General features: G+C 37.0%; 2 protein-coding genes and 1 long non-coding RNA gene across 3 annotated transcripts; 2 read left to right on the top strand and 1 right to left on the bottom strand.

The window, feature by feature from the left end:
* Positions 1 to 329: 329 nt before the first annotated feature.
* LOC113277830 lies at positions 330 to 3,560 on the top strand. The gene is made up of 5 exons (XR_003325156.1): positions 330 to 565; positions 657 to 717; positions 914 to 962; positions 1,958 to 3,035; positions 3,159 to 3,560. It is a non-coding gene; the product is annotated as an uncharacterized LOC113277830 (long non-coding RNA).
* Positions 3,561 to 7,232: 3,672 nt separating this feature from the next.
* On the top strand, positions 7,233 to 10,123 carry LOC113277828. The gene is made up of 4 exons (XM_026526814.1): positions 7,233 to 7,312; positions 7,727 to 7,768; positions 8,725 to 9,034; positions 9,520 to 10,123. The coding sequence occupies exons 1-4, from the start codon at positions 7,291 to 7,293 to the stop codon at positions 9,827 to 9,829; spliced, it is 684 nt and encodes a 227-aa protein (XP_026382599.1). The 5' UTR covers positions 7,233 to 7,290; the 3' UTR covers positions 9,830 to 10,123.
* A 2,054-nt stretch (positions 10,124 to 12,177) lies between these two features.
* LOC113277827 lies at positions 12,178 to 16,140 on the bottom strand. The gene is made up of 2 exons (XM_026526813.1): positions 13,156 to 16,140; positions 12,178 to 12,542 (listed from the first exon to the last, which is right to left on the bottom strand). Exon 1 carries the CDS (start codon positions 15,929 to 15,931, stop codon positions 13,523 to 13,525), a length of 2,409 nt encoding a protein of 802 aa, XP_026382598.1. The 5' UTR covers positions 15,932 to 16,140; the 3' UTR covers positions 12,178 to 12,542; positions 13,156 to 13,522.
* Between the last annotated feature and the right edge of the window lie 299 nt (positions 16,141 to 16,439).

Genomic DNA, 16,439 nt, shown 5'->3' with positions numbered 1-16,439 from the left:
ACATACATCGGATCAGAAGGAGTTGATGAATACTCATGACACATTTTATACGATATTAAAAATGAACCAACATCAAGGCCCGTACCGTTACGGCACGGGTTAAGGGCTAGTCAATAGTATAAAGCACAGTTTGGCTAAATTGCCTGTGTAAGTGGTGGTTCAGATTTATCCTTGGAAAAGATAAATCCATGGTTGTGGTTGTCCAGACCAGACCCTACTAATGGCACGTGTGACGTAGCTTCTAGATTTAGGAATGAGAATACAGGAATACGCCTCATCGTACGCCCTGTCATTCTATTTGCCTATCTCAGATCCAAGATCGCCGCTGCTAAAAGAAAACTATTATATCCCTTATCGTTCTCTCCGACTCTCTCATTTCCAAAATCTATTGCCGCTGTTAAAAACCCGATGATCAATTACATAGTTTTCATGCCTTTCATTTTTCGTTTTGGGGTTTATTTTGTTCGTCATGTTAATCTTGGTGATGTTCTCCATGATTTTTAATTTCATTTCGTTCCCTGGGAAGATGAATCAACAATTTTTGGGAATAAAAATCAGATTACAGGTATGATTTTGTGAGTCCCTGAAGAATCAAATTTTAGTTCGTTGTTTGTATCAATAATTATTATTTTTACTTGCTTCTCTCCCTCTCTTAGTGAAACAGTCATGGGGGAATGGTGGCATAAGGGATTAGGTTTGCTGATAATGTTGTTGAAGGTAATAATAATATTATTTATTTTGTACTTCCAGCTTTGAACCTGTGTTTCTTAAAAACAATAATTAGTTAAAGAATTCAAATTTGTATATTGGATTTACTATTTTTGTTCTTCTTGGAACCGTGATCGGAATCATCAAAACCACTTTTGCTTCTATCCAATTTCCTTCTTACCAACTTTGGTCTTATCTTTCACAGCAATCGTCATTTGGTCAAGGAATTTCATCGATCTCTCAAAATTCACTAGGTAAAATCATAAAAGCCATACTGGTTTGGATCTTCAAATTTGTTTTGGTTTCTTGGAGTTTTTTTTTGTTTGCTGTCATTAAGAATTTGAGGGGTTCATTGTTAATTAAGGGCCAACTTCGTGTTGATGGGGTGATTTCCAATTGCATATTTATACAACAGTCGATTACCATCGATGTCATTTTTGGAGAGACATACAGTTATCTAGGGTTTAATAAGCAGTTTATGATTTCGTGATTGTAGCAGCATTTTAGGTTCGTTTCTTTTATGGCTTGAATTCAATCGTGTATGTCTTTTAATATCAAGTATCGGTAGTTTGTTCTCAAACTCTTTTCTTTTAATATATTGCTCATGTTTCTGAGTTCTTACTGATTTGGTTGCAATCCAAACCATTTCAGAATGGTTCAAGAAGTAACAAAGTTTCTTAGCTCTATTGGACATCAGTCCTATCATGTCCCCTTTGTAACTTTTGATCGCCCAATTTACATCTTTTCGATACATGATTTCCACGGATTTTAGTTGCTTCATTTTGTAATTTCCAGCATGTTCCGTCATTTCCCGATTTGGTGTTACATCCTTACAGGGTTGTTAATGGAGTTAGTATGGTTGTTTTTATGTAAGCAGTTGAACCCGATGTCGTTCATTCAGTGCAAAGAAGGGAAACCACGATATATAGCAAGTCGCTCTTTATCCCTTCCACATCCAATTAGAATTTGTTAAACCAGTTTTGCCGAAATATCCATTGTTTTCGTCCTACGTCCATGCTAACAATTAACCTTGATGGTTTAGTTACTTTAGTATTTTGTTTGTATGATGTTACATTTGCATTTCCTATTTTTTGCAAGGTATGGAAGACTTCTTACAATTTTTATTTGTATTTCGGGGAAATGACATTATTCATCGCACTTGATTGTACTGTTAACCAAACTGCGGGTAGTCATTTGTGATTCGATACATCGTCCTTATTCTTGCTTCATGATTTGCATCTCATCTTAGGGTCAGCCAGCCATGGTCTTTGTCCTTTTGTTGCTTCTTCGTAGGTTACATCGCGCCGCTCAGTCATGTAACTGGACTATGTAAGTTTTATATTCTCTTTCACACCAAACTCGGTTGGCTTATTTTTGTTATTTTCTCATTTGCTAAATAAAATTGTGGGTTTTATCCTCTGCCAGATATAGTCATCCTCTCCATATAATTGATTTTCGCCTTTCAATGTCCCTTTCACTAGATTTACACTTAGGCTTACATTTTCCAGTAGGTATTTCCTCCGGACTATCTCTGTTCTTAATTTTAGCTAGATTTGTTAATGTATCACTCAATTTAATTCAAGACCTTTGAGTACATGAGATAATTGTTACCCTTACTGGCTTACTATAGCATCACATATCCCATAGTGATTCAAAAAAAAAGCTATAGGGTTTTTAGGATGACATAATCTATTAATCAACTACAGTTCTTTTGAAACCGTACCAACTGTATATTACTTTGATTTGTTATTTACATCATTTGTCTGCTGCACTTACATCCACAGATCTGCATGTTTCAGTTTTATATGATATACTTATTTGTTCTCTTAGGTTTTGACCTGTTAAAATATCACCACCGTTTTAAGATCCTTTGTCTCTTAGTCTCTTTCTTTCACTACGATACATAATAGATCATTGACATACTACGTTAGGGCTACAACATTACTATAAAGAATAGTTGCATTCAAATTTTATGAATAATTCTGAAAATGACAAAATGACATCAAGTATATGATATTTTGTTAGTCATCATCTTAGTTTTTTACAGTTAGTAGGTTCGTATTCAAGAAGTGTCAATGAAGAGAATTTGATTCAGCAATGAGTCATCAAGGATGGCAATATGTTACCGAGGATTTGCAAGTATAGTGCGTGTTTCACTAGCAAAGGCCGAAGGTCTCTTTGGAATGATTGAGAATCTTTACATCGTTGGTGAAAAACTTAAGCTGTCAACCCAACTTGGCAATGTTAAATGAAATAAGTTGAGGTCCAAGCAGAAGATGGCACTGATCCGATGTGTTTGAAACTGTTCCAAATAGCATAAAACTCAGGTAATCCATTTACATATAATGGTGGTTTTCTGAAACTCTTGGATGGGGTAACGTCTTTACGGCCCTGTGTCGTTTAGTTTTTGAGTAACAAAAATCTTTAATTTATTTTTGGTGGTTTTTCAGGTGTTTGCTGAACATCGCAACAAACATGACAAAAGAATTCCATCATGGGAATGAACGCATCGGTGAATGCTAATTATTTGGTTGTGTTTACCTAAGTTTGTCAATGAATTCAACCGCACAACTCCTAGCTCTATAGAGTTGACCATTTGTCCATGAAATATTTATTTTCAGTTCTTAAATCAGCAGTAAAGTGACTCTTATAACGGTTGTTAAGTTCCTTTGGTTATCTGTCTTATTTTATTTGTACCTACATGCTGCAACAAAGTACGCATGTATATGTATCCTAATGGTGATGGTAAATTTTTTTTACTGAGCCTAGCATCATTGTTCCTTTAATTATTGCAAACTTTGTTTGAAGTACACTGGGTATCACTTTCTTAATAAATTTATAAGGAAAACATACGATTCCTCCCCAAAAAGAAATAGAAAATGTAGTGCTCTTTAAAACAGAAGGGTGAGTGAAAGTCAAATCCTACAATGAAAGAGCTTATATCGTAGTGTGTCATTTCGGAAAATCAATTACCGTGAAATTATAATGCACGTGCCGTTAAGACCTAGTCAAGTCATAAAGTGAAGTTAGTGGAGGACGTGGAGATAGGGGTGTAAATAATACCCGAAAATACTCAGCCTGCATGTATCCGCCCGAGCCTCCCTGTACCCGAAGTAGCCCAAAGCCTGTTATGGCCCGTCATGGACCACCCGGCCAGGCCTGGATTACTTTATTGGGCGGTCTCGGGCTTTGCGATTAATTATGATGCCCGGCCTGAAAGCCTTCTATGTGCCATTAATCATTTAATATCCTCTTAAAAAGACTTAAAAGTTACAATTTTATAATTGTCAATTTTGTGTCAAGAAAAATAAAATATATAATTGTTTTTTTACTTATAATTAACCTTTTCAAAACATTAATGGTAATATATTTTCTTATTAGAAAGTTTATTGTACTCTAATTAATTATTTATTATAGGCTAAAATTAAAAATTTGTCAGTGTAATTTAAATATAAAATAATACTATCACTTACGATATGCGATGTTGGAAAGGAAAGGATATTGTATTTAATATCGTTCATTTGAAAATTTAAACTTAAAAAAAAAAATCAAAATAGTGGGCCTGCCCGGCCCGATCTGGCCTGCCCGTATAAAAAGCGGGCTTTGGACAGTCTTTGGGTAGCAAATTATCTACTTGTGCCCGGTCTGTCCGGCCTGAATTTATTTACGGGCTCACAAATATTAAGTCTGGCCTACCCGACCCGTCTTAGTTTTTGGGTCGGGCGGCCCGTCCTGCCCGAATTTACACCCCTACGTGGCGATTACATGATAAGATGGAGACGGTTACCGAATCGATGAACAGTTTTTATTCTCATCTTCCTCTTCGGGAAGCTGGAAATAAAGGAGAAAAATGTACTGGTAGAAATATCTTTATACACGTGGAGACATCCCGGGAGGGGGCTACAGAAGAAGAATACAGAGAAACACCATATATGACTCAAGGGTCCAACGCCATAACAAAGGATGACGACGCCTGGAAAGCAAGTGAGAAGATTAACAGTCGAATTTAAAAGAGGAGACCAGACATTTAATGCAACTGTTAAAGGACATAGTAGGTGAACAGAGCGACGGAACAAGGTGCGACACAATCATTTGGAGGCATGCAGGCGAACCTTACATTAGGACACCGGAAGAAGTACATCGAGAAAAGACGAGGAGTATATCAAGGACAATCTCGCAACAGCTTGGGACACCTTCCCCGATGAGGGAACATCAATTTAGACATACATGCTCAACACTATAATTTTGGTTGTATAGGCGTTCATATGTCTATAAATTCAGGGCTAATATATCGTAGAAAAGTTAGGCTTTATTGAGTGAGAAACAAGTAGAGAGTGATGTTGTGACTGTTCTTAAAAGAGAATAACTTAGCCTTAGTTCTTTGTAACCATTCCCATATAATAAGAGTAAGCATTTTGTCCAATGGACGTATGTAGTCATGCCAGACCACATAAACTCATGAATGCAATAGCGATTTCTTACAAGTACTCTAGGTGAATGTTTAGATCTAATAGCTATTAATTGTTTAACGGTACTATATGGGTTGCTAGATTTTAAGCTACTACAAATTTATTACAAAATGCAGCACGATACAAAAATTCATCAAAAGTCAGGACTTTATAGGAAAACCCTTTCAATGGATTGTTGCGTAACAACTAAACAAACATAGGCTACCAACAATGAAGACGGACAACGACACCAAAAATATCCAGTCGAACATGATGCGTAACAGCCATAACGAACTAAGCCCCTTTGACCAGGTGCAGGCGGAAGCCCGCCATAACAAACATACGACAACCATAAACGGGCCTCGTTACCCTCGTGACATAGCTCCCCAAATTAAATCACCCTTGGAGATTAAAAATGTCACGTGTTCACAAAAGGGGAAATTAGGGGGAGACCAAAAAAAAAAAAATATTATCATTGTCAGGTCCACAATTAATTTTGGGTACCGTGACACCCATAATTATTTCTTTGACACCCATAATTATATGAAATTATTAAGAATCAATACATAACTCGTTATGCATACTATTTTTTCAGGCATAACTCGTTATGCATACTATCTTTTTCAGGGGTATAATTGGCAGCGCAACTTGGACATAACATATCTAAAAATCCACGCCTTAGAATTTTACAAATTTTATATCGTTGGAAATCTTTTTAAAAGAGCTACGCAACGAGTACAAACAAGAATATCAAATTTTTGTTTTTAACGAAAAAATCGGAGGTGATCCTCATTTTAGGGAAATTTTTTGAAAACTTGATACTTAACCATTATGCAGTCACCAAAAACGATGCATAACACATTCTGCAGACGCATAACGAATTATGCAACCATTTTTTCGACTGCATAACAAGTTATGTATCTGCATAACAAAGTTATGCAGATATAACAAGTTATGTAACCATTGTTTTGGTTGATTTTAGCCATACATATAAAAAATTGATGCATAATGCAGTATGCATCCATATTTACGGATGCATATCAGGTTATGCATCTATTTTCTCGATGCATAATGCATTATGTAGCCATATTTTCGGACGCATAACAGGTTATGCAGGTTTTCTGGACTGCATATGCAACAAATTTTGTAGATGCATAACAGGTTATGCATCCATTTTCACGAATGCATAACATGTTATGCAGACAGTTTCTCGACTGAATGACATGTTATGCAGTCATAACCACATCATCATCTTCTTTCATGTTTCATTAACTCCCACGCAAACCATTATCTTTCAGTTATTCGGGGGCTCTTGGTCAAAATCATTTATTTACACCATCATCTTCTTTCATGTATTTACACCATCATCTGCAATTAAACCTTCTTCACAACTCATCCAATATTGCTTACTCCAACTCAATTCACGGCTGAGAGTTTCATAAAAATATGAAATTCATTTCAAAATCTTCATTGAAAACAAGTTTTGATCATAAATCTATGATGACCAAACCGTGTTCTACAAACCCATTTAGGGATTTTTGCTGCTACCATTAATAACAGTAGTGAATTTAAATTGTAATGAAGAGAATCGGTAGTAAGAGTGTTCGTCGTTAATTCGAAGAAGAAGACGATTTGGTGCTGTTGTTGAGATCAATCGAATTCAGGCATGAATTTGTTCTCGAAATCAGTCCAATCTCTCCCTTTTTCTGAGATCTAGGTATAGTGGAGAAGAAGAAGAAGAAAAAAAGACGAAGAAGAAGGAAAAAAAAGACAGAAACAAAATTTTATATATTTTGGGTTTGAGAATAATTTTCTTCCAGAATTTGGGTGCGCACCTGTAATTTTGGGAGCGTGGGTTTCACAGTAGAAACATCAGGGAGAATGGGTCTCCCTGTAGTTTTCACTTCACAAAATCGTACTCCTAAGCCTCGGAGGCCCGGACACAAGGTAAGTGAGAGAAGAAGCGGGCCAGACACGGTGTAAAGAGAGTGGAAGAAAATGCGACCGGATTCACCGGAATGGCGCGGTATCTCCATTTGAACATGTAATGGAAAATATTTCATTCTCTCTCATTCACTCTTTTCTCCTCCTCTCTATCTCAGTTCCTCCTCTGTAAGGAAAGTCGAAAGAAACCATGGCGGGATTTAAGCGACCGAGTAAGTTTGCATTCTTGAATAGGTTTTTTTTCTAATTAATTGCGATCATTTTACTCATTTTGTGACTGTGGTTCTATCGAATTTGTGTTTTAATTTGTAAATTTTTAATCAAGATTAGAGTTTCTTGTGATTCTTTTGCTTTTCTAGAACCAGGGTTTATTCTTTTATCGAATTTCTTGTTTTAGTTTATAAACATTTGATCAGGTTAGGGTTATGAGATTCTTTTCGTCTTCTAGTACTGGAATTTGTGTTTGTAATTTTGTTGAATTTCTTGTTTTAAGTCGTGAATCTTTCATTAGGGTTGGGGTTAGTTGTATTCCTTTGTTCTTACGTAGCTACCGTTTATCTTTGTCTCGATTTTGTTTCTGTCCTTTATCGCAATTCACCTTCTCGTTTTCCTCCTCTCTATCTCAGGAAAGGCGATAGAAATGATGGTGGCGAACTTTGACCCTCCCAGTAAGTTGCCATTCTTTTAATTAACTGTTAACTGCGCTAATTTTCCTCTTCTGTAATTATGTTATGTGTCTCTGTGGATTTTTGGTCTTAATTAATTGATATCAGAGTTTGATGTGATTCTATAACTAGGGTTGTGATACTAAGTAGTGTTTGTAGGGTTGGGGTTAAATGGGATTGTTTCTTTTCCTTTAACTGGGGTTTACAATTCTGTTGATTTGTTTCTCCAGTTCAGTTTATGAATTTACATTCAAGGTTAGGCTTAATTGTGATAGTTTTTTTTCTCAGAAGGATGTCTTTGGAAAAGGAAAATAGAATTATTTTTAGTCTCTTTTGGTAGTAGATATCGCCAACCTGTTGCGCTTGTTTATGCATATGTCAATGCAACTGGTTTTATCCTAGATTAAACTTGCTGAAACTGCAGATAAACTTGGCTGAAACCAGTTTCATCCTACTTTATACTTGGATAGAACAAAGCAAGTAATAAGACAACAACATTCCCTGTATAGCCTATATATAGCATATGAACTCACTCTAACTACACCTAGATAAATCCAATTTCTTCGTAGTTTGATTGGGTTGGAGAGAAAACCAATTTCATAGCATAAATATGACAATTTTAGTTAAACCTGGATGAATGATTTCAGTTTCACTCTAGTTTAAATGGGATAGAGAGAATCAATTTCACGACTGTCATATTAATTTTGGATAAGAAAATAGGGTGTAGGAAAGCTGAGCAAATTAGTTTATTTTGTAATGCTGTGTGCCTTATGCTAATTGACCTCTATACTCTCTTCTTCTCCTATATAAACTATGAGACAATGTCTTGGGACTAATGGTTCATCTTCTTTGATAATCACTCTTTGTTTTACATCTCTTTTTAATATATGTTTTGATCATCACACTTTGTTTTACATCTCTTTTTAATATATGTTTTACTGTGTGTTGAATTCTAAAAGGGAAGAAGCCATTAATATGCAAGCTTGGGACTGGGTGCGGTCCTTTTTATACTCATGGTGAATTGGATCACCATAAAGCAACTACTCATCCAAATGACAAGAAGGCTAGGGATCAAAAAAACAAGAAGAAGCTAGCCGTTGCCGTCATAAGAAAACTAAGGGTACCTGGAGCTGGTATACTTTATGGTAGAAAAGTGTTCGACAAGAAGAGTAAAACGCTGTTGGCTTCTCAAGCAGAAGGACTTAGTGAGGTACCATTTGAGGAGGGAGATGTCCTTGAACAGCTGTGGAGTATCGAAAAGTCATGGAGGTTTGATCCTGTCAAATGTAAACTTAAAAATATCGGTTTATAAAGTAGCTAGAACATCATAGTTTATGACATAAATAGCCAGGTGGCAGGTAGATGGTAGATCTGGAAAGAGTAAAAGAGTATGGGTGGAAAGTGCAGCAAGGTGCTGATAATAGACCAACTTAGGGTCTGGGAACCACTTGGTTAAATGTGTGCAACTAAACACATGTTTAATTCAGGTTTACATTCTAGTTGTTAGAACAAAACTTCGTCGACGTTCCATATTATTTATGCTTGATATGGGTATGTATGTATAATATAGAGGATAGGAGCACCTAACTTTTTGTTTCTTATGTTGTAGTAGTAGGTTATGAGAGTCATTGGTGGTTGCTGTTTTTCATCTTGGCTTTATTATTGATTTATTTCGGATGTTGTCACTATTGGTATGTCATGATTCCTGCAATAGTTCGAATGGGCGGAAACTTACTTGTCTATGTTAATTACAGAGGTGGACTGTTGGCTGGCCCTACTGAAGATAGCCAGAAAGTAGGGGAAGAGAAGCCTCTGGAAAATGGTGGTTCAGCTTCTGCAAAGAGAACCATCTCGGAGAACGGTGAGAAAGAGGAATCTCAAGCAAGCACTGAAGGTTGCCAAGGTTCGACTGGGGTTTCTTGTTGCAGAGACGAAAAGTTCGAAGATACCAGTTGTCAGGAAAGGTTATCAGGATGGATGAATGGTAGATTTGAACGACGTGAAGTTCTTACTGGTCTTGTTGTGTTGACCATCGCTGCGGCTTATTTCATCTATAGAAGGTGAATCCGCAAATTGTAAGAAAACAACCGAAGGTATTAGACCAGCTGTCAGGAAAGGTTGTCAGCATAGAAGGTCAGGTTGATTGACCATTGATGTGACTCATTCATTTCGCTTTAGATCTTGTTTGATGATTAGGTATTATTGTACATTCGTTTTTGATACCTAGAAAACTTGAGGAAATTGTTGGTTTCTGACATGGAGGTAATAATGCTGAAAGGAAACAGTTCAAAGTACTAAGTTTGCAGATAGTACTTGTATAGATGATATATAAATGATAAACCTGTTAATATTAAAGTATCTGGAGACTGATTTCCATTAGATACAGAGATACATGTGAAGGATGCTATTTTTCATCTTCACCTTTTTGAGTCTTCTTTTTTTGATTCTTATGCAGCTTTAAGTAATTTCTTTTACACATTAGTCCTGGTAATCTATTGAATTAATTCCTCTGCTGTAAAGCAATGGAAATTACCCCTTATAGGAACAGGAAATTTATCCAGTTTCTCTGGCACTGGAGTTTACAATGGGTGTTCCCCTGTTTATTTGCTAGAGGTGTTTTCTGTTTCCAAATGATACATCTAGTCATCTAGCTGATAAGATGCTCATCTCCTATGAGTTAAAGGTCTCTAGAATCTTCGAAGAATAAGGGGGAACTCAACTTTGTTGCTCTTCTTTCATTTTGATATTGTACCAACTTTGTTGCTATTCTTGTATATTGTTTGTAAATAGAGGTTTGCCTCTTCCCCTCTTGGCAGTCATTTTTATTTTGTTGCTAGATTACAGGGTTTTTTTCTTCTCTTTCTTGTGCTTGTACTGATCAATGTAAGAGTCATCCTCGTTGGAAGTGTGATTACCTAGGCTAAGACTGTAGGCAACTCTTGGTATTTCTGGAGACCGGCGGCTTGTACCAGTACCATCCGCTTATCTCCTTCCTTAGTTCCTTACCTAGGGTCCTAGCTCATGATGTATCTAATTTCTCTTGGTGTTCAATAAATTGCGTGCTTTTTATATAAAAAAAAAAAGAAAGAAAGAAAGATTGTGTAATGTAATTTTATGGTGATGTTGACAAAAACATATGTGGGATGGGATAGCCACATTTTCTGAAGACAAAAAGGTGCTCTCGGTGGCCTTGGGCAAGTCACTGCAATACCAATTAGAGGAGAATGATTTGATGCTATCCTAGCCTCCTAGGAAGCGCCTTACATCTCCAATTCTCGAATTTCTCAATCCAGGCATCATTAATGATTGCTCTATCGACCAAGTATATTTCTTACTTAAGTCTCCAATAACGAGCCAAGGAATTGGCTCATCACCAAGAGTTAACTGATTCCACGTATTTCTTTGCACCACCGGGTTAGTGCTGGCGTGAACAAATGTACACCCCATCTATACCAACTGAAATAGCTTGACGACTGCTGTTAATAGTTGCAGGTCTGGCCAAATCACTAGACCACATATTACTCTTCCTTCACCTATACGATTCTCAATAACTTCACCACACAAACCATCAAGCTTCAACTCCTTAATAAACCCAGCTGTGCAATGCACTAGAGGCTCAGCAATACAAAGTATCTCCGGCTTGTGGAAATCATAGAACTCCTTCAATTTTTGCTTAGCACTTTCCTTGGCAAGGTCTTGTGCGTTCCAAAAGAACACACACACATTAATGCTTAATAAGATGGTGATGCTTAAGATGGCTGAGACATTCAGTTTGCTAGAATGCGGGAGGCCAAGGACGATGTTGATCAGGTGCTATCTCTGTAAGCAAGATTCAGAAACCTTAAGAGCATATTATTTGGAGATGCAGCTTCGCAAGAAGAGCATGGGAATGGGTTGAACGTATTTTTCAAATTACTCAAGGCTGCGGAAGGAAAGAGTAGGATGATCAAAGACCTTTGATTATGGAAACTCAGAGATAAAGCATGTTTTGAGAATGTCAACCCACATTGGGTGCAATTTCAGACGCGCATATATTAGTTGACGCATGACAGTTCGATCCTTATGTGTGGCTTTATGCACGGAACGATGTATGATCTTCGCATCATGAAGTACTTTTGGGTGACTTTCCACAGGACAAAATTCTACAATCCGAAGGAACGCATCTGGTTACCACCTCTTTTTTTTTTTTTTTTTGAAGCGACTTAATGTTCTTCTTCTTTGTTTTGATGGCGCGTCTAGGGACAATCCTGGAGTTGCAGGTGCTGGAGTCCGGTCATTTTGTAGAAACTATCATTATTATTTTATTACAACTGCAAAATAAAATAAATACAAAATTGCAATGAAAATCAAAACAGATAAGTACTTCAAACTGTAGAAGAAGAAAAAAAATCTCTCTTTTTTTTTTTGCGAAATTTGCATTAATACCAAAAGGTGGCAAAAGTTTATACAAAAAGCTGCAAAACTAAGAAGTAAAAAGAAAAGAAACCCCAGAAAAGGGAAGCCAAAACCAGGACAAAACTGAACTAAAAAAGAACCAAAACAAACTGAAAAGGCAGACTCAACAGGATCTGTAGTGAACTTGACTTGGAGGCCGGCCCCAGGCTTGCAAGGAAGGTAGATTTATTATTATGTACAATTACTATCCCCCTCCTCAAACTGCTCCTCTTTTCACCGGTTTGCCAGCAGAAAAATTGATTTGTCTGAAACTATGAACAAACTCCATGTGTGTCAAGTTGTTACAGATCATATTCCACCTAGTAACTGCAAACCAAGGGACCTTGTGTTGGGGTATATATTTAAAAACATAGTTTTGTAATAATATGCCAAAGTTAGAGAGATAGTATGGTGGCATTGTTTTGAGCTCCCACACTATAGGCATGGGTTCAATTCCCACCCCACACAATTTCACTAGGGTATATACTATTTATACTATATATTATATTACATTAGGGTATATACTATTTAAGATAATTATATCATGATTAATTACAGTTAATGTTAAAATTTTAATACGGCCGTTTTTTTTGCTGTTACAAAGAAATTTAATTGGCATTTAATCGAAAATTAATTTTCCATTAATTCCATTGATTCTTTTTGATTATAAAAAAAAAAAACTGGTTTCTAGAAGAAAAAAATATAGAACGTTATTTTTATTTCGTCAAGTTTTTCTGAGCAAGTGTTGTTGAAAGAGTTATTATTGATTCGATTTCTCAGTGCAGAGAAATCGAAAGAGATAAGCTGTTTTATCCCATAGGGTTTCGACAAAAAAAAAAAACTGACTGCTAGCACAATCAAGAGGCAGAGTCGCGAAACACCTTAAAGATAGCGACCTAGTACGCGACTCAGCGGTTTCTTTGTGTAATTTGATTATAGTGCTTTGTTTCCAACACCTTGCCAGTTACGAAAGCTTTAAGGACTGAACTAGAATCGGATCTGAAAACCACCCATTCTCCTGCACAAAGAACAGCCATCACTTCTGCAAAAAAAAACCAGTGGCAATTCCTATACACCTGATTCTGCAATAAAAAATTCTCCATCACTGCTTCTAGCAATGAACCCATAACCAGCATCCCCTGGATTTCCTTTAGAAGCTCCATCACAAAACATAAGCACTTTGGGATGACGAGGCAGACAAAATTTACAGTTAATCACATGCCAACTTTGAACACATCTACTCTTCATACCAACAGTCTTTAAAATCTGGAGATCATAAGTTGTGTTCCACCTGTAGAAGAAGATAAACTACACACCAAAATATCAAAAAGGAGGCTCGAGCCAGTTGAGCTCTTGAGGAGTGAACTTGCACCAATTAGATTCAACCCAGGTGCAGTTTGTACGCCAGCCCTCTGTCTCACATAAATTCTTAGAAGAATGCCGACCCCCAAAAGAGTCATACCTACCAGTTTCAAGTGAATAAAATAGAATCCCTTCTCCATTGAAACATAGTCTAGGGAGATATACTTTGTTCTCCATTCGACTACTTGGAGCGATGGATGAGAAACAAGAGGTGTGGCTGATGAACAGCATATGCTGTCCCAAACTTTCAACTGCAACCCAGTCCATACCAGGGAAATTCAATTTAAAGATTCTAACCAGCTTTTCTTGACATCCTAGTTTCACTAATAAAAGATCGTCTCCACTCTCCACCAGGAAACTTGGATACGGATATGTATCATTATATCTATCACGGGGCATTCCTAGAACTTCCCAGGTATTATCCTCTAATTTAAATGCTCCTAAAAGTCCATTATAGTCTACGCAATAGAAAGCCCCACGATGTAAAATTGGAGGATTACACAATGGCATATACTGGATGGCATTATTAAAGCTGAAAATATCCCAAACCTGTTTTCCTCTGGTAATGGAGTAGACGGTGATTGTACTTCCCTCACTTTGATCAATGGCGAAAACTGTACAGTCTGCGGAAGTTGGCAACGAAGAAAAGCAAATGCTAGAATAGAAATAATGCCCCGGCACGTGAGGAACATTGATGGTTTCCCTTGTGAATGGATTGTAGAAGAATAACATTTCCTCTCTTGACATTAATAGCCAGCCGCCCTTTTGAAAACAGATAGCAGCACCAAGTAGCAACTCGGGAAACTTTATGAGATAGTTCTCACTATTATGCCCAGGGGTTACGAAATTGTAGACGGTGTCGTTGTTATCTCTACAAAACACCAGCCATGGAAATAAATAAATGGTCTTCGTGATACTAGTTTTTGTGAATGCCGGCTTCGTTACAGGCATCATTGCTCGAATTGCTTTAGAGACTGAACGAAAATGCACGTAATCCAATGGATGAAGATATTGTGCTACCAATTCTTTTGAATCAGCATCAAGAATATCCCAAGGACTTGTTTCTTCAAATCCTCCGTCCTTTTCATTCTTCCCCATCCAATATGATGAGAACCGTGGTAAACACCGTAAAAGAACAGCTTTAAGAATATCCCAATGACTTATTTCTTCACATTCTCCGTCCTTATTCTCATTCTTTTCGCAAACAATTAAACTTAAATCCTTCTCCACTGCCTTCCCCAAGCAAACTCCCTTTTCTTCCTTTTGTTGACGTTCATGAAGAATCATGATCCAATCTGATCGGAACCATGGATTTGGCAGTTTTAAACATGGCAAAATAACAGAGTTACCGCTACTTTGTACTTCATATTTGTATAGAGCTTGATCTTCTCTAAGTGTGTAATACAGACAACCAGTAGCGAGTCCCATTTTGGACGCCGAGCAACAAGCTCTGGTGTTTGTGCCGACAAACAGAACATGATCTCCCAAACAAGTGACCACCTTCCACTCCTTTGAAGAGAAATCCAACCTCAATACATATACTGAGTTGAATACCTTCATGTTTTGTCTTCTATTGTAATTTATAATAACCTTGAAGAGTTCATCAGAAGATTCCACATAAAAATCTCTGCCATCAATATGGTCATCATGCCTTATCAAAGAATAAACGTCGTTAGTCATCTCGTATGGAATTAAATCGATGGAATCGTCATTGTCATCCCATAGCTTTCCCTTATCAATCTCTAGGTAATTACCAAATATACACATAAGATATAACTTATCTTTTAACACACATAGAGAACTACCATAAGCACTTTTTGTTCTCCATTGCTCGTCTCCAGGGTGAGAAAACACCAAAAACCTATCACTATCATCTCCATCTATACCCCAGTGAAGATATAGGAATAAAACCACTGGCTCATCAGCATTATCAATTGTACTAGTACTAGTTGTAGGAGCGGATGACAAAACACAGTCTAACAGTTCATATTTATCTGGGTCTTGACACCAAGGTAGTAAACTAGGCAATGCAATGGTCTCTAACGATGCAGGATTCAATAGAAAACAATCACCAAAATCCCAGTTGGGGGCGTAGTTGTATCCTGGATGATGACAAATAACAACTAGCCAGCCTTGATGAGAATGCTTTTGCCAATAAGATTTTCCACTCAATTCAGGTATGAATTTTCTACAGGTTCTGTTATTGGGTTCACAAATATTATAGAAAACTTGATTTAGTTTGTTACCTTTTGCTTTATAAGGAAAGACAAGCCAAGGTGCTGCCTTTGGCAATGGTGGAGACTTGCGTTCACTTCGTTTCTTTGTTGATGATGATGATGATACTATTACTTTGCAACCCTCTTCATCCATGATCTCGATTGATTGACTGACTGATGGATTGATAAATAAATTGCTGAAGATATCCTACAGTAAAAAAGAAGAAGTAGAAGAAGGAAACGAACTGCCTGAGAAAGGCTGGAAATCTGAAATTGAGACAGGATCCGAGCTACAAAACCATGAAATTGCAATCAGATTTTGTGTATTTATAGGTAATTAATACAAGGAGCTGCTTTTTTTAGAATTTGAGAGGAATCGAGAAGGCTGTGAATCTAGAGTTTGTAACTTTTAAGTTAATTGTTGATGAATTCTACTTGTAAGAGGAAAAGTAAAACTACCAATTCCAGAATCTTCAATTCTGTAATGGGTTCAGTTCTGTAGCATCGTATGGAGACAGGAAGTAAAGTCTGGTCCAGTCCATGAATAATGGTAATGGAACTGGAGGCTCAGAGCAACTGCAGTGGTGCGACCAAACCAAAGACCAAAGACTAAAAAAAAAGATTAAATTTGGGTTTAGTCCGTCGTGTGGCATAGAGGGAGA

The sequence above is a fragment of the Papaver somniferum genome, chromosome 5 (assembly GCF_003573695.1).
Source record: "Papaver somniferum cultivar HN1 chromosome 5, ASM357369v1, whole genome shotgun sequence".
Classification (NCBI taxonomy): Eukaryota; Viridiplantae; Streptophyta; class Magnoliopsida; order Ranunculales; family Papaveraceae; genus Papaver; species Papaver somniferum.
The sequence above is the reverse complement of the archived record's forward strand: the minus strand, read 5'-3'. Positions and strand labels throughout refer to the sequence as shown.

Bases quoted from the DNA above. Each gene is read 5' to 3' on its own strand.
- LOC113277827 (XM_026526813.1), bottom strand. From the start codon at position 15,931: ATGGATGAAGAGGGTTGCAAAGTAATAGTATCATCATCATCATCAACA.
- LOC113277828 (XM_026526814.1), top strand. From the start codon at position 7,291: ATGGCGGGATTTAAGCGACCGA. The intron at 7,769-8,724 runs GTAAGTTGCCAT...GAATTCTAAAAG, and splicing joins GGCGAACTTTGACCCTCCCA to GGAAGAAGCCATTAATATGC. The intron at 9,035-9,519 runs GTTTGATCCTGT...TGTTAATTACAG, and splicing joins AGTATCGAAAAGTCATGGAG to AGGTGGACTGTTGGCTGGCC.